The sequence below is a fragment of the Taudactylus pleione genome, unplaced genomic scaffold (genome assembly GCF_031769625.1).
Source record: "Taudactylus pleione unplaced genomic scaffold, aTauple2 ptg000155l, whole genome shotgun sequence".
NCBI classification, from domain to species: domain Eukaryota; kingdom Metazoa; phylum Chordata; class Amphibia; order Anura; family Myobatrachidae; genus Taudactylus; species Taudactylus pleione.
In genome coordinates this window covers 3,791,272-3,816,689 of record NW_028284557.1, presented here as the reverse complement: position 1 = coordinate 3,816,689, position 25,418 = coordinate 3,791,272, and the positions used below count along the sequence as shown (strand labels likewise).

The window sequence follows — 25,418 nt, the reverse complement described above, 5'->3', positions numbered from 1 at the left end:
GACTGGGGTTGATAATTCAATGCATGTAATACTCTTCCTAGCCTATTGTGTGTGTCATTGGTCATGCAGAGAGTGAATAACTCACTACATAACAGGATGTGCGCTGCCTACAAATGGTGCAAAACAGTCTACAATCACACACAGAGAATAAGTGTCATCTTGGAAGGAAAGCCTTTAGACCAGGGGTATTCAATGTGTGTCCCTCCAGCTGTTGTGGAACTGCACATCCCAGAAGTCCCTGCTACAGTTTTAGCACATGTTCCCTTAGAGCAACAGTGTGGCAGGGAACGCTAGGATCTGTAGTTCTACAAAAGGTAGAGGGCCTCCTGTTGAATATCCCTGCTTTAGATCTTCATATGTTGCTGCTGACCCGAACTGTTGGTAAATTCTGGAAAGTGTGTATTTGTCAGCCCATTGATATGCAGTAAGAAATCTTTTTACAGCTCTTGCATCCTCTGCAGCAAATTGCACTAGGTGGTGTAAAACTATATCTAAGAGAAGTATTGCTAAACCACTACATCGGCACCAAATAAGGACACTTGCTCCATACAGCCAAAAAGTCACACAGGAAACTGAACACAGAATGCAGCGAGTTTCTTATAACTTCCTGTCTACACATACCAATCACTTGATGCAATGTACTCGTATTTGCATGTGCTGCTAACTGGTGCTACGGGGAGCATTCCATGGGCAGTTTTTATTAACCATATAAAGATCTAGGATTAGCAGAGTTCCTTCTGGCAGAGGATCGGTTTCATCTTTTTTTTACTTCATAATTTTATTACCTGACCTGATATTATTCCTACTAAATTGTTCTCTGCATTATTTACAGTAACGTTATTTGCTGTACTATCAATATTTGTTTTAGTCTCTACTATCTACTAACACCGACTCATGGTATAGAATTATAGATTTCAAAACAAGTCTCTTTAAAACCCATCAAAATGAAATGCTCCTGTCTTGGCTGAGAACCAGGACCATTTTCTAGTTTGGCCACGTTTGGGTCGAGTGGCTGGATTACATTACATCATGTTAGTATGGTGACAGACCGCACTATAATCTGCCAACCAGATTTAAGAAAACAAAACCTTATCATCCCAAAATATGGATATGCAGATCGCTTTGTGGCCATATATGAACAGCATATTAGCCAAAATAGTGAATGTGAAAACAGATAGTAGGTAAACCTGAGGCATTTCAATCATGCTTTAAGCAAGCTACATAACATGCACCTTTATTATTTTTCATGTGGCCCCCCCATCTACACATTCTAGCATGCCCTGCCACAGTTTTGCTATTTGGGCATGCTAAAAACTGGTTTTAGCAGTGTACAGTGACATGCAGTGTGCTGCGATAGGTCTAAGCAGTGTACAGTGACATGCAGTGTGATGCTACAGGTCTAAGCAGTGTAAAGTGACATGCAGTGTGACGATATAGGTCTAAGCAGTGTACAGTGACATGCAGTGTGCCGCTATAGGTCTAAGCAGTGTACAGTGACATGCAGTGTGCTGCGATAGGTCTAAGCAGTGTACAGTGACATGCAGTGTGATGCTACAGGTCTAAGCAGTCTACAGTGATGTGCAGTGTGCATGCGATAGGTCTAAGCAGTGTACAGTGACATGCAGTGTGCCGCGATAGGTCTGAGCAGTGTACAGTGACATGCAGTGTGCATGCGATAGGTCTGAGCAGTGTACAGTGACATGCAGTGTGCATGCGATAGGTCTGAGCAGTGTATAGTGACATGCAGTGTGCCGCGATAGGTCTGAGCAGTGTACAGTGACATGCAGTGTGCCGCGATAGGTCTAAGCAGTGTACAGTGACATGCAGTGTGCCGCGATAGGTCTAAGCAGTGTACAGTGACATGCAGTGTGCCGCGATAGGTCTGAGCAGTGTACAGTGACATGCAGTGCATGCGATAGGTCTGAGCAGTGTAAAGTGACATGCAGTGTGACGATATAGGTCTAAGCAGTGTACAGTGACATGCAGTGTGCCGCTATAGGTCTAAGCAGTGTACAGTGACATGCAGTGTGCTGCGATAGGTCTAAGCAGTGTACAGTGACATGCAGTGTGATGCTACAGGTCTAAGCAGTGTAAAGTGACATGCAGTTTGACGATATAGGTCTAAGCAGTGTACAGTGACATGCAGTGTGCTGCAATAGGTCTAAGCAGTGTACAGTGAAATGCAGTGTGACGATATAGGTCTAAGCAGTGTACAGTGACATGCAGTGTGCTGCTATAGGTTTAAGCAGTGTACAGTGACTTGAGTGCTGTGCTCCTTAACATTTGGTCTCATCACTCACGCGCTACAGTATGGCTTCTTGTCGTATCCCTTGTAGTTCTTCATGTTTAGGGTCATCTTGCAAATCTCGCAGTGGAAGCATGCTTTATGCCAAAACTAAGAGAGAAAGAACATACACATAAATGACCTACTTTCAATCTCTATTCAAGAAATGCATAGGGTAATAAATCGTATAAGCCGAATGATCGGATTAACTGAACTGTAGTAACATGTGCTACAAAAAAGAAAAGCATAAAACAAGAAAAATAAAAAACCAATACTAGGTTGTATATGATCATGTCAGGCCTTACCTAACAATAACATTGCTCAGTTATGCAGCCCATAAAAAAAATTACTCTACATGGTGCACAGCACAACTAAACAATGATAAAGGTATCTGAAATCTCTTCTAAAATTGAGCAAATTATTTATATTTTGGCCCCTGTATGCCAAAACCATCACAATGAAGTTTGCTCCATTAGAAAAGAATGCAAAATTAAACTGTTAATAAAACAAAAAGTATGAAGACAATGCTAATGCATACCAGAGCAAGTTACAGTAAAATGATTACACTTTACTGTAAATCCTCCCTGATCAAGGCCAAAACTCAAATAAATTTGTCTTATGGTGCATACACACGGTCAGATTTCTTATCATATATGAACGATAGTAAAAATAGTTCATATCTTTGACATGTATGGCATTCATCGACCAATGATGCACGTGCCCGCATGTCAGATAACGATATCTGGCATCGACTGTGTTTGCAGACAGATTTGGATGATTTCATTCATTTTAATACCGTCAGAAATCGTTCAAATTGTTGTAAAAATCGTTCATTGTTATCGATGAACTGACAAATCTGACCATGCATATGCACCACAAAATACATTTTTGCAGCTCATCAAAATAAAGAAATAAAATGATGTCTGTATACCTTTAAAACCAAGAGTCTGAGACAGGTGGCCACATAGCTCACATGATCATCTACTGGGTTAAGACCCCATTAAGCTAAGAAAGTAGGGCAGGATACAGTGTACAGTCAGCTGCACAGTCAGCACCCTCTTAGATGTGTATTTCATGCATTGCACTATTGCCTATACAATGGTTTGCATTGGTAGCACGCTTCAACACATGAGGGTATACCATGAGACATTCTAAAATTGTTAAGGACATTGTTCAAACTTATCTGATCTATTTCTAAAGCACTTTCATGCATCTACTGTACAAACATGAAAAGTGTTTAATAGTGAATTCACACTGATTATACATACTACTACTACTCAAATAAATAGAGTTTACACTGTAGTCCACAATTGTTAACACAGACAAGAGTCATTAAGATGCATTAGACCTGAGACCTGTTAAAGCTTGTGTACATGATGTTAGGACTGTGCACTTCTGGACAGTCTTCCATCAGCTAACAGATCTGTATCTTCTGCAAAATATGCCAAAACTGCACAGTGCTGAAACCATGAAGGGCCGCAAGTTACCAGGTGCAGAATGACATGTCTGCGTAAGCCCAAAAACGCTGCACTTTAGACCTATAGACAAGCTATTTGTTATCTGAAGGTATTCAAGTTTGTAAAATAAATTAAATCCTTTAGTTATTGCAGTAAATATTATTCACATATTCTTTAATATAGGTCATAGAAACATGTAACCATTAAAGCTGAACGGTGTTATAAATGAATAAAACGCCTTATGAACTTCCCTCCTGTGATATATTTTTCCATCCTAACAAAAATGTGACTCACGTTGACCACCATGATCATGTTAATAGAGCAGCCCAGGATGTTCCCATTTCACACAAGATTTTTATCTGTAAATAATATTCACCCAAAAAATTGTGAACGCCTCACTCCCCCACTGCAACTTCTGCTATTATTAAATAAGAAAGTACCAAAAATACTACTAATAAAAGAACACAACAGATCCATTTCAGCTCAAATACAAGCTGGTGTACCATGCCTCTTGAAAAAAAGAATCAAAGTGTTTATGTAAAGGTTTATACACTAGACAAGAGTTAACATGATTGCACTGTATGTAACATTTCCCTGTACAAGTTCATGTCCTCAGTTATGTACCACTGGAGGCTAAAAGAAGTTCCTTAGGAAGCAAGCACAGGAAATAAAGTCCTCCATGATCAAGGCTAAAACTCAAATAAATGATTATGATAAGCTGCTACAATGTATTTTTGACTAAAGAGATAAAATGATGTTTGTATGTATGCCGGGTCCACGGCCCTGCTCTGTACCAGGGTTAGGGACTGGAACCTGGGAAATTCATGGGTAGATAAACCCATGTAGTTCCCAGGTCGTCAGTCTGAAAGGGGTATTAGACAGGTTGTCACATATTCCAAAACTACTGGGCCCCGTGATGCGAATACCCCTTTCACTCAAACCCAGAGACTATAATGAACACAGGATTAACCCGTGCTGCATCTTTTTACACAACTCTTTGGTTCCGGTTAAATCCTGTGTCATTTCCTTTTACACTGGATCTGTGTCTTCCCTGAAAAGGGTTAGCACATAGTCACGGCATTTAAAGTGGATGTTTCTGAGACTGTTTATAGTGCTTTTAACATAGCAGATGAGGTACATCTACTCTACTGTCTAGTCCAGAGTTCCTATATTATTGTGGATATCTTGTTTGAAAATGTTAATGAAGGCTTAATGAAACTAATTAAAGTCGGCAGTCATAGCCAGGCTTATTTCCACAGGAGAAAAGCAGAATGTATGGCTGAGAGAGCTAAAAATATTTACCCTGGAGCATAATAATATTTACATGTACTAGAGCGCTTTCAATCCACCAATGAGGTTCTTTTGTTCTTAACGCAGCCTATCCTGCTTAGACTCAGAAAAATCACAGGTCATGGCAAGAGTGCGGACCTGGGTCAGATAACCTGGGCTGATCCATTTAAACCAACACACGACCAGGGTTTTTACTGGGTCCTGGTTAGTGCAAGCCAGGAAGCCTAGTTCTACAACACTGCAACATACATGATCAGACCACGGAGGGCTAAACCATCAATACATACCTCAGGGGCTGGCATTCAGACAGTGCTACTGCCAGACCTCATAACAAATGGGGCTGCTCAACAGAACCTAAAAGGTGCGTATCCACTAGACTATTAAAATGAGCGATTAAACGATTATGACATAGTTATAGTTCAATAGATCTGGCATTAAACTGCTGAAAACTACCAGCAATGCACGCTGCTGGTCGTTTTCTACATCAATCATCACTGAAAATGCAGGCCAACCTGCTGATAACAACAGGTTGTGCATGTTAGGGGATGAGGGAGGGTGCCTGCACTGACCGACATATTGTTCAGTGTAGGCACATTATCCACTGCACATGATGGAGAACGATTGCATGATTACAATGTTGTCATCGTACAGTCGTTCCACTCTCGTGTAGCGGATACGCACCTTAAGTCCAGCAGACCAAACAACTCTAGAAGGAGTAGATATATGCAAAGCATTGTATTACAGGTCTAGAGGTCTTAGTGCTTTAGCTTTTCACTTATTTTAATGTATCCATTATATTAAGACCAGAATAGTCCCTGTAAGATTTTAAACACTGTAGAAAATATTAAGATTACATACTGTGACAAGGTCTAGTATTAGACCACATAGCGACAATGAAGCAGAGGAATTTAGTACCCCGGAGATAGCTTTTTCTGACATGCTCACACAGGGTGGAATACTCACAGGAGGGATGGAACAGTGACAGAAAAACACAAAATTAGATGGCTCAGATTGCTAACACTACAAACATTATGCATGCTTGTTCACTTAACTGAACATTGCCACAATAGAATTGTATTATTCAAAATGATTATTTAGATTATTACATAAGAACCTAGGTAAAGTATCTTTTAATGTTGACATAACTGGTCATCGTCGATGTCTCTACATAAGTCATGTATTGTACAGCCATGGCCAAAGGTTTTGAGAATGACAAGTATTGGTTTTCACAAAGTTTGCTGCTTCAGTGTTTTTACACCTTTTTGTCAGCTGTTACTATGGTATAATGAAGTAAAAGTACAAGCATTTCATGTGTCAAAGGCTTTTATTGACAAGTACATTAAGTTTATGCAAAGAGTCAATATTTGCAGCTTTGACCCTTCTTTTTCAAGACCTCTGCAATTCACCCTGGCATGCTGTCAATCAACTTCTGGGCCACATACTGACCGATGGCCGCCCATTCTTGCCTAATCAATGCTTGGAGTTTGTCAGAATTTGTGGGGTTTTGTTTGTCCACCCGCCGCTTGAGGAATTTTATCACAAGTTCTCAATGGGATTAAGGTCTGGGGAGTTTCCTGGCCATGGACCCAAAATTGCAATGTTTTTTGCCCTAAGCCACTTAGTTATCACTTTTGCCTTATAGCAAGGTGCTCCATCATGCTGGAAGAGGCATTGTTTGTCAACAAACTGCTCTTGGATGGTTGGGAGAAGTTGCTCTTGGAGGATGTTTTGGTACCATTCTTTATTCATGGCTGTGTTCTTAGGCAAAATTGTGAGTGATCCCACTCCCTTGGCTGAGAAGGAACTCCACACATGAATGGTCTCAGGATGCTTTAGTTGACAAATATAAAATTGCTTTAGTTGACAAATATATGCAGAGTTGACAAATATAAAATTGTTTGGGTGCACAAGTTTTAAAATAAAAGGTCTTGGGAAGATATGACTCCTTGTTAGGGTGGCTGGACACAATTCTGAAACATTAAGCTCAAGTAACCATAGATTTTTATTAATTCTTCAGCTCAAGTCTTAAACAACATGTAGCCATTAAGATTACAATGCTGACAGCAGCACAGACTATTTCAGGAGATGTGTGCTGCTCTTAAGCAGCTCTGGGTGATTAAAGCATTTAAAGGGTTAAACAAAAAACATGGCTAACGACCAAGTTTTACAGCCTTTTAACAAATTGGTTAAAACAATTATCTTTTCCACTGCTAATTTAATCAGATGCCACAATTGCTTCAGTGTGTTATTGCTTCTTGGTGAATATCTTCCACAGCTCTCAAGGTAAAGCTGACAAAACTTATACAGTTATTTCAGATCGAAAAAGTAAGCTATTAGACCACAGGTTCTCAAACTCGGTCCTCAGGACCCCAAGCAGTGCATGTTTTGCAGGTCTCCTCACAGAATCACAAGTGAAATTAGCTCCACCAGTGAAACTTTTAAAATGTGTTGCTGAGTAATGACTACACCTGTGCACCTGCTGGGTGACCTGGAAAACGTGAACTGTGTGGGGTTCTGAGGACAGAGTTTGAGAATCTCTGTATTAGACCACATAGCGACAATGCAACAGAGTGACAAATCTTATATATAAATTTCATTGGTCGGTCTGTCTGGTTATGCATTCGGACACCCCTGCACCGATTTTGATGAAACCAACTCGAGGTGGTCTAGTTGGATCCTAGCCAGGTTATAGGGTTACAGTCGGACCTCCCGTTGGTGAACACTGGGCAGAACTTTGACCCAGGGAGCCTGTTCTGGGCCTTCCACTAGATAGATTTGGACAACATCACATAAAACATAACTTAAGGAGGGGTTCCCAACCACCATTTCAAGACACACTAACAGATCAGGTTTTAAGGACACAGGTGTCTTAATTCCTTAGTTATTTTGATTGAACCATCTGTGCTCAAGCATGGATATCACTAAAACCTGGACTGTTATGCTGGGTACACACTGGAAGACATACTAGCCGATCCATTTATCGGCCCTTCAGCCAGTGTGCACCAGCGATATGTCTGTGAACGATATCGTTCGCAGACATATCGCGTTGGCAGTGCTGCACAGCCGATGCCCAATATATCTGCAGATTTTTTGGGCCAATGTGCTGTGTGTACGGGTGGTCAGACGACCGCCCGCACACTCACAACAGAGGACGCGGTGAGGAGGACATGACACGCCTCTTGGCAAGCGGGACCAGCAGCCAGAAGACAGATGATGGTTGTTCGGTGTGTATGAACAACCATAATCTGGAGATAAATCGGTTATGTGTGTACCCAGCTTGAGTGTGCCTTGAGGACCGAGGTTAAAAAGATTTAAACCCAAGCAACGCTGGGTACTTCAGCTAGTGTTATAATAAATGCCTAGTGGAGGGTAGATTTCAAACTGCAGAACATTTGAGCTCTACCTAATGAAATAGAAGTGTACACTGTATATATTAAAATACCTCATATTTCTCTGCAAAGCAATAAAAATACTTCTGTCAGGTCAGAGAAGTGTAATGCTATTATAAGCAGTCCAATTACATTACTGCATACACTATACTCCAGTTATTAGCCTGGAAATTAATGACTCTGCAAAACCTAAAATGTACAACTACACTGCAATCTGTAATGCTACATTCATTTAAGAGGAGTGCGCTCCGGCACAGTCTCCTCTCTCTAGTATACAGTAAGAGTGAGGCGCAACAGATCTGATGATGTTACAGTTGTATAATGAACAGAGTGGTCCGCGCTCCAGGTCTTAGAGGTTATGTTTATTGGGATGTGTGGGGGAGGGGGAAGGGGGAGCGGGGGGGTGGGGTCGAAAAGGGGGTTAGGCGGGTGGGCTGGGGCAGAAAGTGGGGTATGGTGGTGCTGCACGTGGAACAGGAGTACCAGATCCTGTTTGTTACAAGCTGGACGAGGGGGGGTACACATGCGCTCCTATGTGTGAATGTGTGCTGGGAGGGGAAAAAAAACTATGAGTGGGTGGGGGGGGGGGGGGGAAGCGAAATGTGGGGGGGTATGTAGTAACAAGGGATGGCGTGTATTGGTGTGTGCCTTCAGTGTACGTGGTGTTGGTGTGTAATGAAGAGCCAGACACTTGAGATTGAATCCAACCTGTTTATTGGTGAGACACAGTGCTCCCCAGGTGGTTCCGTGAGTGGGGTTGGGGTTGAGTGGCGGGTTAAGTAGTTTCCTGGTCAGGGAGTTGGTGGGCCCTTTTAGGGGGCTCCTTGCCGTGCGGCCCTTGCTTCTGCACATCCCCTTTGCTGGACCTATGGTCTCAGTCTTAGAGGACCAGGATAATGATGATGACAATGAAAAGTCCCGTATAGTGACAGTAGCGGCGTCCCACACTGATACTGTAGTTACCTACCGGTAGGTTGCAGTCTCTGGTTCGTGCACAGTTGTCGTGTACTCCGGTATTGGTGTGGTGGTTGCTGGCACCCTGCGAGCCCGCAGAGTGTACCGGACGGGCGCCCGTCACTGCTCCGAGATGGGGGATGATGCGGTGGTCCGCGTGTATAACTCTGTACCACCTTGCCGTGGGGTTGATGATGGGCTACAAGGTGGGGTAATGCAGTAGTCTGTGTGGGGGTGTGTTGCCTCCAACGCGTTTCGGCCTTAAGCTCGCAGGGTGCCAGCAACCACCACACCAATACCGGAGTACACGACAACTGTGCACGAACCAGAGACTGCAACCTACCGGTAGGTAACTACAATATCAGTGCGGGACGCCGCTACTGTCACTATACGGGACTTTTCATTGTCATCATCATTATCCTGGTCCTCTAAGACTGAGACCATAGGTCCAGCAAAGGGGACGTGCAGAAGCAAGGGCCGCACGGCAAGGAGCCCCCTAAAAGGGCCCACCGACTCCCTGACCAGGAAACTACTTAACCCGCCACTCAACCCCAACCCCACTCACGGAACCACCTGGGGAGCACTGTGTCTCACCAATAAACAGGTTGGATTCAATCTCAAGTGTCTGGCTCTTCATTACACACCAACACCACCTACACTGAAGGCACACACCAATACACGCCATCCCTTGTTACTACATACCCCCCCCACATTTCGCTTCCCCCCCCCCCATGATGTTACAGTTGGGCTAGTACTCATGTGCAGCTTTCACCATTTTTACTGTGCAGAGTGTCACAGTATTGTATGGATGCAAAGTACTTAAGCTCCTACGGGGAGACACCTAAGGGCAGCTGTTAACCCCTGCAATACCATTGTTCTGCTTATCGCTGATACCACTGTGTTAATGCAGTTACCCTGTTGACATCAATACACCCAGCATCCTGGTTAAGCACTCTCTGTATGGCCTAATAGACACTTTCACATTCCACCTGAGACTTATTGGGCAGAAGCAGCGTCTAGAGCAGTATACTTAAAGAATCGGGCACCCACAGTTGCTGTAAAAAGCAAAACACTGCTGGAGGCGTGGTCCATAAGCAAACATGACCAGCATATGACCAGACATCATTTTCTCCGTACAGTGTTTCTCCCTGATATATCGGTTGGGTCTCATTAGAGATAGCCCCATTCTCATATCTTTAGCCACATTGTATAATATCAGGTGTCTCTACTCGATAAACCAATTCTACTAGGACCGATATCGATATTTGGATAATTGGTGCTCTTCCATGAGTCTAGTACTACTACGGATGCTAAAATATATAATCAGTATTACCATTATACTATATTTACATCATTCAATAATAATATATATATACGTACATATGCATATTTGTGTGTGTGTAATATATATATATATATATATATATATATATATATATGTATATGTGTGTGTGTGTGTGTATGTGCTTACATACATGTATATGCATTTGAACAACTGAATTAATACACATACCATAAAAGCGCACTTATTTACTTTATTCCAGCTCATGTCCAACTTATTATGTTAACAATATACTGGAATTCAGATGCTATTGTTCGATGGTGATCATCGATGGTCAGCTACATGTTTGTTAGATATAGATAGGCTATTTTTTCCTCTTTTTTCCATTTATTTTATTTTAGTACACTACTCAGGATATCGCAAAGTAGCTGATTCAGCATAGGCGATGTTTCAATTACTCATTAATAATGAAGTTCTAACTATATAATTTATATTCTCCGATGGTCTATATTTCTCTGTCATGTTTATTGTTGGGACATAGGGGTAGACAGCCAAACATATTGACATATGGGGGCTGAAATAGGTATGCTTATATATGCATACATATGTGTTATATGCACATAGTTATATATGCATACTATGTGTATCATCATACGCCTATCACTAATTGATTTTAGTTGTTTTAATAACCATTTTTCTTTTTCTATATTTATTGAATGTTTTGTGTTTAAGATGTCGTAAGGAATATTAAGAGTATATTGGTAAATGATATGGATAATTTTTTTTGGAACCGACCGTTAAGGGTTAAGGAGAGTTGGATGGTTAGTAAAGTAATTATCTAATTACCCAATGGGTTCCACCCTGATACACTATATATATATATATATATATATCATCTAGCCATGAAGGGGAGCATTACAGCTTGAAAAAAACTACAGTAGTAGCCAAAACGCGTTGCTGCTCTCCATACCAGCCACTGAAGCTACTACCCATCTGGAACCAGGTGCCGCCACATTGAAAACTAGCCTGTAAGTTTTTTTCCTGCGAGATTTGAACCACCGTTAGACCATTGCCCTATCAGCATCCTCCGGTGCCCACTCCAGTTACGGATCCGGGTCACGTGGCCGCTGACGGAGGTCCCGGCGGCTGTTAAGCACAGGATGGGTGCTGACGCAGAATAAGAGACCAACAAGCGGCTTGCAGACCTGTCGGACATCAATGTTTAGCACATCTTGCTGAAATACACTGGTAATTTTCAGTTACTATTTCCTTTGTGAAAAGGACGGCATGGTCCCTATCTACAGGTACTTATTGACAGCCTAAATATTTAAGTACCCAGCAGAACTTTGTGTGACTGTTTATTGCACAATAGGGTACTATTCTACATGTTATATACAGGCTCAACTTCGGGAACATATGGTCAGCCTCATTAATCACGCTTGAGATTGGCTATATCACTTGTGACTTTGATACAAAAGTGGCATTTTTTCAACGGGTTCCACTAATATCATTACTGATACATTGTTGGGGATAGCCATCAGTGGCTACAGGCTCCACCAGTGCCTTAACAATTCACTTGCTACAGCAGTATAAAGCTCATTCTGCACAGGTATATGGTGTAGCTATTCTCACAGGAGAGTGTGTTTAGATCAAGGAGCCTGATCAACTCCTACATTTGCATGCTTGTTAATTTCCTGTTGGTTATGAGCTTCTAGCAGGCTCACTTATTATTCAATAATTTTTACAATTTTCATATTTATCTTTGTGTTTATACATGTGTTTTTGTTTTTTATTATTATTATAATTTAAGCATTAAACTCTTTTAATACATTGATGTGTTGTTCTTATGTCCCAACATAAATAACAGAGCGCAGTGTATTCCTCTTCTATTGTTTATGCTTGTGAGGTTGGCAATCACCTCTTTTAACATTGCTGCACTGGTATTTGGATCACTGGCTCATTAGCGCTGAGGTGTTTCTTGTGGTCCATAAGCAAGCCAAATGCCAGTCATCTCAAGGTGTTTGGTTACAAAGTGGAGTGTATCTTGCTTGGATACTTACAAGAAAGCCAGGGATACAGACTTGTGCCCGGCATCCATTCACTGGCAGTGACCACTGCACTGCTATTTTCCCCACCTGCGGGACAGGGCGGCCCGCGAGTGAGTATGGCACCCGCAGGCTGTTTTAGCGGGGCGCCGCCACGAGGGAATGCTAAGATAGACGCAGTACGTTTGCAAAGGCACTTTGTACATTCAGAGACTGATCACGGTGTATACCACAAAACATAGAAAAATCGAGCAGAGACGGTTCATCGTTGTTGTGTATGTGGATGACGTGTTGCTAACAGGTCAAAAAAGGCACATAGCCAGTGACAAGCCGGTTACAGCAGAAGATAAAAACTTAGGGCCTACACATCACCTGTTAGATGTAAAATATTGCAAAGCTTGAGGACAGAAACTGCCAAGGAAGCCTTATACCTAAAGAGACTGTGATTTGGGTCTTCTATAACAGGATGAAACCATCAACAGAGTGTGACAATAGAGGTGCAATAGACTTGTCCTAGAGCACAAAGCACCTTGGATGGTCTAAGCACATAACTATCACTGATATGACAACAAAGGGACTGACGTCAGAGTTCTGAGTGTGTTCCTAAAAGCGTTTGGACAGCAATACATTTGATATGTTTCATTGTTTTTTGATGCATATCCAAATGTCTCTGGTTACAGGATGGACTTTGCCAAATGATTGTAAAGTGTGATATATGTTTTTATGTAACCGGAGACAGTCCAGAGTGAGGGGGATAGGGTATTAGAGAGCAATGCGCAACCTCCAACCTGATGACATCACCGCTGGGCTACTTGGTCATATGCAGCTGGCGCCCTCTTTACTGTGTAGAGCAGGCCTGGCCAACTTGTGGCTCTCCAGCTGTTGTGAAATTACAAGTAAGAGCACGCACTGACAGAGTTTTAGCATTCCCTAATGCAAAACGGTGGCAGGGCATGCTGGGACTTGCAGTTTCATAAACAGCTGGAGAGCCACAGGTTGGCCAGGCCGTGTGTAGCGTGACATTAGACTAGAGCGTCATCACATCCCATGCTCCGCCCCCAATGGAGTATCATCCCACGTCACGCCCCCCTTCAGACGCAACACGCCTCCTCGCCATGGAAGTCTGACAGTTCCCACCCGGAAGGAGGGAGCTGAAAGTATGCAAGTACGACCTAAATACCGCTGTTAACCCCTTCAATAGTTTTCTGCTTTCCGCTGTTTTACCACTTTTACCTGTTATCCTGCTGATATTAATAAACCCAGCATCCTGGTTAAGGACTCGGTATGGCCTAAAGGTGGGTACACACCTAAGCGATATATCTGCAGATCACTCAGTCGTTCATACACACTGAACGACCATCATCTGCATGCTGCATTGAATCCCGGCGACCGAGGGGCAGGTTGGGGGCGTGTCCCGGCAGGTGGGGGGGGGGGGGACATGTCCCTCCCCACAGCTGCCACTATGTGTGTACGGGCGGTCCGCCCGCACACAGCTGACGATGGACAGATATGTCTGCAGATATATGTCCATCGGCTGTGCAGCGCAGCCAATGCGATATGCAAGTGAACTATAGTGTTCACTCTAGGACTGGCTGCGGGCAGGGCGCTGGACCTAGAGCTAGGGCACTACTGCGTGTGCCGAATAGGGGGCGTGACCAAAGAAAAGGGGGCGTGTCTTTATGACGCGTCCCTTTTCCGCCACTCCTGGGGGCATGCCCGGCACTTACGGACATGCCGGGCAGTCCCCAAGCGCATGCGTCCGGCGACCGCTTCGCCGCCATTTTGACCACCCGCGGGACACTGTGACCCGCGGGTGGAGACAGAACCCGCAGGCTGTCTCAGCGGGGTGCCGGGCTGGAGGGCAGGGTGTGGTGCCTCACTAACACAGCCTAGCGGGAACGCTAGAACTATGCCGTTCACAGACATATCTCTGGTACACACTGGCCGACGGCCAGCAGATATATTGGCAGATCAATTGATCAGCCAATATATCTGTTAATGTGTACCCAGCATAAGTCACTTTCACATTCCGCCTGGCACCTATTGTAACCAAAACCCTAATAGACAAAATCAATATTTACCAATAGCATTGATACACAATTTGTTCTACCATTTCGATCCTGGAATACCAAACAGAGATACAGTATAGGCAAAGAAGATCCATCACAACAGATATGCAACAATGTATAAGCCTGAAATAGCTATATTTTATCTCTTATATCACAAAGATTAAAACCTCTGTATACAAGTGAAGTCTCTGCACCACTTATCTGGTTTTAAAGCATGAAAATGAACCTAACCCAATAAGACTATCAATAGAATATGGTGAACTGTACTCTCTATATTGCTAGAATGTAGAAACTGCTTTTAGTTAATTAGAAAATTATGCACAATTTTCTTACACTTAGGGGTAAATTTACTAAAGTGAGAGTTTTTCGAAGGGAGTTTTAAAAGTGATGTTGCCCATAGCAACTGATCAGATTCTACTTACCGTAACATTTAACTAGCACCTTCTAGAAGATAATAGCTAGAATCTGATTGGTTGCTATGGGCAACATCACTTTTAAAACTCACTTCTAAAAACTCTCACTTTAGTAAATTTACCCCTTACAGTTTTCTGAAAGTTTTTCTAATAGCCTGACAAATACATCCCATGCAATTCAATTATTACTGGGGATTTAGCTCCAGAGTTAAGTACTATTCAATTAATTCCTGAGGCTGCACTTATCATAGATATCTGCTTGCAGCTCAGGAAATCCATGTTAAATAGGACTTCAGAGCAAGTCGCGGGTGCTGGGCGCATCGCAACTTCACTTAGCACAAGAGAAGCTGCAAAAATGTGCCCGTAACAGAAATTTATTGAATTGCTCCTGGGCACGTAGCCCGGGAGCTAAACTCCTGTCTAACAAATAAATTGCCCAACTAGGAATACAATACATTTTGTACTACCCCAGCTAGAACCACTGGTGGAGTCCATTGCCCCTTGTCTACCCCTCAAACACAAATAAGGGGTTGCTGCTCTAAGCATAAGATTTTGGAAAAGTTTAAATATGTACAGTCAGAATTGAAACTTTGTTAAAGCTGCCAATTGGTTAAGCATCAGCATTTGCCAAAACTGTTGTTTTGACAACTGAAATTACTTTGCATTTACTTTTAAATTTACCAAAACTCTTAGCATACACACTTAATGATATTTTGAAGGATTTACCAGATTCAGACGGATCGGAACGACAAATCGTCAAGGGTGTACCCACAATGCCGGCCATTGCGCTATCCCGCGGAGCCGTCAGCCGCAACGTCAGGTAGGCCCTACATGCAGCTTAATCAGACGATGCAAGTGACGACCCCATGCAGTTGGATGCGGCAGAGGCCGACATATCTGGCGGTCGGCCACCGGATCGTCTAATGTGTACCGGCCGCCAGATATGTTGGCGCATCGGCAGAGAGGTTGTCAGTCACATCACTGGGTACACACATCATTTAGTGTGTACCCAGCTTTACTTGTGGAGAATCAGCTGTTATCAAGCATTGGCTAAGAATAGTAGATGCTGTCCTGATGCAGATGATTCCTGCAGTGTTACTAGCTGGGGGAGGATTTCTGGAATTTCTCTAATCAATAAAGTGGTGTTCTCAGCAATAGATGCTGCAGTACTAATTTTAACCTGCTTTACCAGTTAATAGGACAATCTGTAAGAAGAAAAAAATTACACAAAAGGATTACTATTGTCTTTGCTCAGCAAGAATAGAACAGTACTGTCTCTTTATATCACTTCGCCAAGAATGATCACAATTGATATAAAATATATATAGACTGATTACTTGGTCATGTGTCAAAACCCATTACATTTGGCTATAAAAAGAGGTACTACAGCATTACATAAAGTGGCATCAACAGTGTCACAGTTAGCACACAAGATTATCCAAAGATCTGCATCTATGGCCTTGGATAGCCTGCGTTGGCCACACAGATTAAAAAATGTAGTGTTTGAGAATTGTGTAATTTCACTGCAGTATAAGGAACCTGGCCAATATGTAGTCTTCCAGAAATATGTAAAACCGCCATCCCAGCACTTGTCTTTCCCCTTTTTTTTTTGCCAAGTTCCAGTTTATTAACAGACTATGCAGTATAGGTACTCATTTCCTGGACTGGTATGATAGAATTCAGTCACTTGGTGTAATATCAAAGAGATTAGAATGTTTGACTTGGACGTGTTCTAACGAAAAACACACCCTTAAGACTAATGCAAACGTATCCCAGCCCTGGATAACACCGCTCAATTCAACTGCTCATTGAAATACCTTCTGACTATGGTCATCTGATTGCACAGAGATCTGACAGGAAGTGTTTGGTGGGAGAGGGAGGGGATTTGAGGGCACAGTCATACCTGTACACTTGTAATGAAGATAGCAAATATTAATTGTAAAGTGCAACAGTATATGCTGGTTCTGCATTGATAAACTAGGGGGAAATGTTATGCAAATGACCTTGTTGAAAAAAAATGTCAAACTATTCCCTTTGCAGAGAGAGAAGAGAAATGTGTACTGTAGTCTCAGTGTTACCATACAGGGAGAGATTTATCAAACTTTTTTAAAAAGTAGAGAAATTTCCCATAGCAACCAACCAATTTCTTCCTATCATTTTATAGTATTTACGTGATAAATGATAACTAGATGTTGACTGGTTGCTATGGTCAACTTCTCCACTCTTCAGAAGGTTTAATATACTTCTCCCCATAGGAAAGCAAAATTAATATTTGTGGGCAGAGATGGATCAAAAGATAATTTTTCAAATAACTTGTATGTCATGGACATAGGATACATGTCACATGCCTGAAGATAAAGGGACACTGGGCACTGACAGGCAGCAACACCAGATAACAGGGGGTCTTCCATTAGAGTGGTGAAGAGAAGGAGATGGTATCAAACATACTTGCCATATAACATTACAATATTTCCTGCCTGTGTGCTGGTGAAGAGTGCAGTTTCCACTTAACACTAGATAAAAACACAGGCCAAACCTGGTGTTATTACCACAGTTGTTTTATAAAAAGGTGACATAATAGTACATTATAGCACTTCTGTAGTGAAAAAAAACAAACCTGGGGGAATAGATTGTGGCATTATAAATGGAATGGAAAAGAAAATAAGCTAAGAGGGAGTACAGTTCTTCTTTGGCTGTAGACTGTGCCTTACATTGGTAGGAAAATACACACAGAGTTACTGAGGGAGGAAAATAGCAGTAAGTGCAATTCTAACTCCAGTCTCTCTTCTCTCAAGAGGCTCCTGAAAAACTCAAAGACCAATGAGCATTAACCAGGGGAAACATATTGTGCAACAGGTCTGTAGCTGAAATACATTAAAGTAAGGACACTCACAGCCAAACATACGTGCACTTGCACAAACACACAGAAGTCTCTATTCATGAACGGAAGCTAATCACAAAAGGAGATGTTTAAGAGAGGGAGGGGGGTGGGGAGGCTGCTGCAAGATTTTTTAGCCCTGGGAAAATGAACTCCAGGGGTCAAGCCCAGCAAAGGGTGGGGTCCATGAGCCTACTTAACCCCTCTAAGATATACAGAACTCTGAAAATTCCAAGCATTGCACAACTAAAATCATTAACCCATTTTATGTGGAGGTGAGGAACAAAAGTAGTCACACAGCCCATTTATCCACAACAGTACTAAATTGAAAAAAAAAAAAAACTTAGGTTATGGCTGTACAATGCCTTGTGTGCACTTTTGATGCATATGGGATTAAGATCACAATCATATCATTATGTTTAGTTCACCAGGACAATAGACCAGGTCAATAAGCTCTTTGCTCTGTTTGGCTAAAGTAATTTGTGTGGCCAAATCTCTATGTTTTTTGGGGGGGGAAGGGAAATTCCAGACCAATGAGATATAGGGGGACAGGGGGTAAGGAAATCAAGGAGTTAATGCTGGGAGAATTAGCGTTGTGCAGTTGGTGCCAGGATGATCTGACTTCCGCATACATGGCGGCTAGTGAGGGGAGGGAGGCAGCCATTATTCACACTGGGCTAGGATGGGAACACCATACATATGAAGCATAGTCAGAAAGAGGGACATTGTGCCATTACAGAACAAGACAGGGTAGTAAAGGAGACAGCCCTGTGACAGAGGAATGACTGCAATAAGGCACACAGGAAGTGCGCCACCCTTCAGCAGCCAGTACACACTCTGCACTACACTAACGGAATTGAAATACTAAGGGAGAAAGGCCACGCAACAAATGAAGTCTTGGCACAACATATGTGATCTGCCTAGTAAACGGAACCTTTTTTATGCTGCTCTTTTCAAAAAGAAACTGTGTAAATCTGTGTACACAAAACCAATTGTCACATGTATTAAATGAATAAAGTCGTTTATGCCACAGGCAGTGTTCTGTCACTTCAACAGATATTTTATCTTTAGTGGATACAGACATCACATTATACTTTGCTTTCTATAGATTGCAATGGAACAAATGGCAAAGAGATAAATAATCTGTGTACGTATACAGAAGATAGGTCTAGACAAACCTTTAGCATTTTGTAGGCAGAGGACAATATGGTGGATCCATCAGATTTATGAGAGATACGCTCAAAACATAATATTGCAAAATGTATAATATAATGTTTCACAGGGACTGCATGTAACTGGATACACAGGTAACTTATTCATATGTCAGAAGTACAGCGTGCGATTATTGGGTGAGAGGAACTGCAGCAATATACTGCCAACTTAGCCAATAATTAGGCCTTAAATTAAGCTGCAACTGAACACTGAATTTAGGATCATGCTTTTAAGTAAAATATGTATATATGTCTACATTGTGAACAATGGAGAGGGTGTTATATGTATTAATTAAGTACCAAAGCAAATTTAGGAAATCAAATGATAGAACATTGGTATAGTTTATTACAGCATATACCTGGACGGGTGTCAACAGGTAACATCTAGAAGTAAGGAAATAAGGAACACACAAGATACATAAAGCCTAAATGGATATCATACCTGGCTAAGATGTACAATCAGCATACTATATAAAGTGTATGAGGAGAGGTGATTAGAAGGGTTTGTATAAAAAAAAAAATGTAGAGCAAGTAAATTCTATGATAGAATTGTATAACATACTACTACCGGTACTGTAGAGTATATATTGTAGGTACACATGCAAGAATTTTATAATTACTTTATTTATGCTACAAGAAATGTATAATAAGGAATCTTATACTGACAAATGTACAAGTTATGCAGTATATATAGGATAGTGAACCACGTACAGTAACCACAGGCTCTGGGGGTGGGTCTTTAGCATGTCCATTACAGAATGTAGTACATGTACTATTTGATGTATACATTATACAGTATATGAACTATGTCCAATGCAGAATGTACAGATACTATGTACTGTGTCCATACTGTAACCATTGCAGAATGTAGGGAGTATATGTACGGTGTCCATTGCAGAATGTAGTGACTATACAGAAGGTACTGTGACCACTGCAGAACGTACTGAGGACATGTACTACAGTATCACAATATATGTACTATATCCATGCAATGAATCAGCTTGCCGCGCTCGATACAAGCTACAGTGTATACATAAATCTATGCTGCACTCTGCCTCCTAATGTACCTTGTCCAGGCAGTTGACTTTCTCAGTCGGGTAGACGATCTTGCCGCAGCGGGCACAGCTCGGATTCATGTTACCGGGTAATGTGGTTATGTGGATCGGGAACTGCTAGCGTGTGACAGTCTCTCCGCACCCTCCCTGGCTGTCTCTGTAGCCTCCTCCTCTGCGACTCGCTGGCTGTCTGCTCCCGTGCCCTCTGCTGTCTCTCGCAGTCTCTGGCTGTCTCTTCTTTGCCGCGCTGTCGGGTGACAAACACAGGAGGGGCGGGGGCGCGGGGGCGCGCACTGGACGGGGGCGCGCAGTCGGTGGGCGGGGTGGGGGAGTGTCGCGTCTGCTCTCCCCAGGCCTGGGTGACAGTATGTGCTACTGAGATTACAGTGGCGCTGTATGTCAGGTTACCAGACAGGTCATACATGACTTGTATGTTATAATATTGATTCTTATGCATCATTATTAGAAAAAAGATGGTTAATGCATAAGCTGCTAGCTTGTATGACCCTGTACTATAGTAGTCACTAGAACACGCTGTTTCGACAGGGGGTATAGCTCAGTGGTAGAGCATTCGACTGCAGATCGAGAGGTCCCTGGTTCAAATCCGGGTGCCCCCTCATTTTTCTTTTGTATAATTATTTCTGATGAGGGTCTCAGAGTTTATCCATGTTTAAAATAATGTGTTTTATTTTATTCAAAATCTATGCATTTGTATCAGCAGTGTATGTCAGGAGAGATCACTTTAGAAACAGATTTATAAAAAAAAGCAAAAAGGAAATCTCACTAACTGAGCTAGTAGGTCAGTGTTATATTGTGTATTCCAATAGCGCTGCTACAAAATATCATAAATCATGCATTTCACAAAGGACAAAACTATATACAATGTGTAGTAGCAATCAGCAATGGGGGTATAGCTCAGTGGTAGAGCATTCGACTGCAGATCGAGAGGTCCCTGGTTCAAATCCGGGTGCCCCCTCATTTTTTTTTTCATTTATATTTAGTTTGTAAGGACTACAATTATTTTACAATTTCTATTAAGCATAGTCAACATCCTAATTTGCTCTATTCTGGGAAAATATATGTCCAGCTAGAAATTCTGAAGAGCACATGATACACAGGTAAGCCTGTCAACAGCAGTAAATTGAGTGAGGGCCTAATTCAGAGATGCACACAACATAGATGGCGGACGCAGTCAGTGCCAGATTAATGTCCACATGATTAATGTCCACATGGGCCTGGAGCTGAAATTTATGGAGGGCCTATTGTGTGCAGTTGCAGGGGGTGTGACAAGTGCTGCAGCATTGTGCCTGGTGATGTGGGGTCGTGCCCACTGTGGTGTAGATGTGGTTTATATAGGGGTGTGCTCTGTGCTGTGGGTGTGTTTAATTCCATGGAGGGCATAGCTAGCCCCAACATTCAACATTGTGGAAGGATGTAAACTGTATTGTCTGCAGGCTTGCCTACCCTCCCGAATACCGGTTGCCACTCCCGACCCCCCGGAAAGGCAGGCAAGCCTCCCGGCTACCGACTGACTCCCCGACTACAACTAGAAACCCCCCGCAGCGGGGAGCCCGATGACGCGATTTGCGCTAACTCTCGTCATCATGGCTTCGCCCCCTGCTTCACAATGCCTTTATTTTCGGCATTGTGAAGAGGAGGCGGGGTCACGATGACGCGATCACGCAGACATGCCCCTGGTCCCGCCCCCATGCGGAGTCAGTGCCCGGCCACGCCCGCCGCTGTGTACAGGCATTCAGCTCCCTCCCGGAAGGAGGGAGCTGAATGTCGACAACTATGATTGTCTGCCTTTCCTTGAGTGCTAGAAAAGTTCAGATTAATAAAAAAAAAAAGAAAAAAAAACGTTATTGGCATATTTCTATAAGTGTTCATCCCACAACCCTATCCACTGCAGTAAATGGATACATTTACTGCCTTCTTATGCTGGGTACACAATATATGATAATTTATGCCAACCCAATAACCCATTTGTTAACATTCATAATTTTGACATTAGGGTTAGGCTGTGCGGGAGGGTTAGGCACATTAGGGTTAGGCTGTGCGGTTAGAGTTAGGCTGTGGGAGGAGGAGGATAGGGTTAGGCACTGGGGGGAGGTTACACTTAAGGTGCCTACACACCTTAGCAATGTGCTCACAATTAAATTTCCCTTGAACTCACCTCGGCAGCACCCCTGCACTCCAGGACACAATATGCAACAAAAGCTGCACGATGTGTCACAAGCTCTATTGTGCACGATCTAAAGATTTGCCGATCTTTAGAAAGTGCAGAATAGCAGACAGATGCTTGCACAGATCAGGGATATCCGTGATGCATGCATCTGTCTGTAAAACAATAAACACAGATGCATAGACGGATCAGTGAAATCCGTGTGTGCTTCTGTGTTTAAAAAAAAATGAAAGCATGTGTGAATTTAAAAAAAAAATGGCGTGCACCCCCCCCCCCCCATCCAAAAGAGCAACCAGCCCCAGGCAGTAGTGGCCCAGTGCTGGTTGTGCAAAATACAAGGGACAAACGACATAGGGGTCCCCCGTATTTAAGCACAACCACAACCGGGCAAGGCAGAACCAGCCCTGGTTGCCAAAATACAGAGGACAAACGACTGAGGGGTCCCCCGTATTTTGCACAACCAGCGCTGGGCTCTGATCCGGTCCTAATTATGGAAATACAGAACCTTGACCGCTAGTCAGCCCAGGCCAGGGATCCCTGGGGAGCTGGGGACCCCCCAATAAAGGATCCCCCTCTCCAGGGCACCCCAGGCCTAGGCTGATAGTCCGGGGCTATCCCCGGCACCTCTGGATGGTGGGTGCCGGGTTGATTACCGTATATACTCGAGTATAAGCCGAGTTTTTCAGCACATTTTTTGTGTTGAAAAGCCCCCCCCTCGGCCTATACTCGAGTCATGCCCGCATGGTACGCAGCTGAGTAGCGTACCATGCGCGCCGCGGTGCAGACTGTGTCTCTGTGACACAGCTGCACCGCGTGTGTAGCGCTGACCGGATGGAGTTCGGTCAGCACTACACACTGCCAAACACACAGCCGCCGGCAACGGCAGCTGTGTGTTTGTTGTAATCAGCAGCCGATGAGAGTCTGTCAGACTCTCATCGGCTGCTGCTGCTCCCACTGAACATGACGTTCAGAGGTCATGACGACGTCTCTCCCATAATGCAAAGCAGCCGGAGGAGCCAGTAGCAGCGTCGGGATCAGTAACGATACTGGATCAGAACCTCTATATACCTCTGCCTGTACCTTCTAAAACCCTTCCTATAAACCTCTAAGGATGACGCTAATTTGCTTACGCAGTCATACCATAAATAAAGACTTAGACGTGGAATCTGTGGTTCCAAAGCACAAGTGTTATTCAGGTAAAAGTTCAGACAGTTACATGCAATTGATCAAGACACAATTTAGGCGCAAAAGGAAAATTATACAGACCCAAGTACAGTATACATATGCAAGCGCTTCTGGACCCGGAGATAGGCATCAGCAAGAGACCCCTAGTCATACAGCGTTCAGCACGAAGACTGAGAACCAGCGTTCGTGCACACATATTTATACCCCCCCAGAATAAACAGGACAATAGGGAAGTTTGTTGCTGGTGTCAAATGGTTCCCAGGAGAGAAGCATCTGTTACAGCACATTTAACAGGCTAGTTCAAATAGACTCTCCCTGCCTCTAACAGCTGGGGATCTTCCTCTTCACGCCCCCTGCAACATCCTAACAGTTGTTCCTAAAATATTCATTTTGTTGCTTGTAGGCTCTGCGATCCATAACTCGAGAATGCATGATGCGATCTCCCCACCGATAACACCGGAATACTGTAAAAAGAGTACGCATCAGTACAACTCCAAACACAACTTGTTTAGCATGTATAATACCTTAGTTATCAAATATCTTTATTTCTCAGAATTTAAACTAACTGAACCAACTTAAATCATACACTTTAAAGCGTATTGAACCTTATGTGTGAATAAGTAATGTGTGGGTATTCAGGGTTTGATATAAGGACGCTAGTTAACTTGGGGCAGATGCGTGCGCATAAAGCTAATAAAACAGCGGTTTCATACAAAGTCCTATGCATTCGCTAATATGCGACTAGTTAACAATGCAATTGTGTGTATTAATGTGTGTATGAGAAATGGTGAAAGATGCAAATGCATAGTGCGATTAGTATTATCGCCACATGTACTAAAATGTGAGTTTATCTACAATGGCGCTTAGGCGGCCATTCGCAAAATGGCGTCTTGCGATCTCATTTTCAAGATGGCGTCTTGCGGCCATTCGCAAGATGGCGTCACCGCGATTAAATTTTAAACTGAACTTGTCTCAGCCAATTATTCAGCTTCGACAGTCCACCCTTTGATAGCAAACAACATGCTATCACAATCTGCTATTAGAATTTAATTTAGGCTTACATTTACATATTATTTGGTGTTATTATGGGATGGCACAAGGTGGTTCTTTATCCATCAATAATGTGTCTCTGGGTGGGGACATAAAACTATCTTATAACAATCTTATAATAGCAGTCTTGAAGGGGAATTGAGACTTTACATTATCTGAGGTGTTCTATGAATAACATTTCAATAATACATTCTATGCATGTCTAAATATAATACATCAAACGATTGTATTTCCTAGTTCAGGGTTGTAATGCAGTTCTATATTTACCTCGGTATACATATTGTCATTACTGACCACCATCATAGTTTCATTCTTTCGTTTCACTCTGTTTTTACACTTTCCACACTTCAACACAATAGGAACACACCGGACGCATATGCCAATTATTATGATGACAATCAGTATAAGGATGAAGAATTTGCCTATGCTGGCGATCACTTCCTGGACCCATTCCCCTAGACCTGAGAACCATTTCACTGGGTTCAGCCATGACACCCATCCTTCTATCTTTTCCCCTACTTCAGCCACTGAAGCATTATGGTTCTTGCGAAATTCCCACTTTAGCTGCAGAATTTCATCCATCTTCCGGTCTATCACCTCCTTAGGGTCGCTGGTATCATTGGTGACATAGGTGCAACATTTTACTCCAAATTGGGTAGCCAATGTTACGC

At 42.8% G+C, this 25,418-nt stretch overlaps 1 protein-coding gene and 2 non-coding genes across 3 annotated transcripts in view; 2 read left to right on the top strand and 1 right to left on the bottom strand.

Moving 5' to 3' along the window:
* LASP1 (LIM and SH3 protein 1) overlaps positions 1 to 20,606 on the bottom strand; it is a 60,988-nt gene extending 40,382 nt beyond the window's left edge. Inside the window, exons 1-2 of the mRNA XM_088474608.1 lie at positions 20,340 to 20,606; positions 2,301 to 2,395 (exon numbers count right to left, since the gene is read on the bottom strand). Coding sequence (XP_088330734.1) covers positions 2,301 to 2,395; positions 20,340 to 20,408 — 164 coding nt within the window. The 5' untranslated portion in view covers positions 20,409 to 20,606. The remainder of the gene's footprint in view (positions 1 to 2,300; positions 2,396 to 20,339) is intronic.
* A 266-nt stretch (positions 20,607 to 20,872) lies between these two features.
* On the top strand, positions 20,873 to 20,944 carry TRNAC-GCA (transfer RNA cysteine (anticodon GCA)). The gene has a single exon. It is a non-coding gene; the product is annotated as a tRNA-Cys (tRNA).
* Positions 20,945 to 21,231: 287 nt separating this feature from the next.
* Positions 21,232 to 21,303, top strand: TRNAC-GCA (transfer RNA cysteine (anticodon GCA)). Its single transcript has one exon. It is a non-coding gene; the product is annotated as a tRNA-Cys (tRNA).
* Positions 21,304 to 25,418: the final 4,115 nt, after the last annotated feature.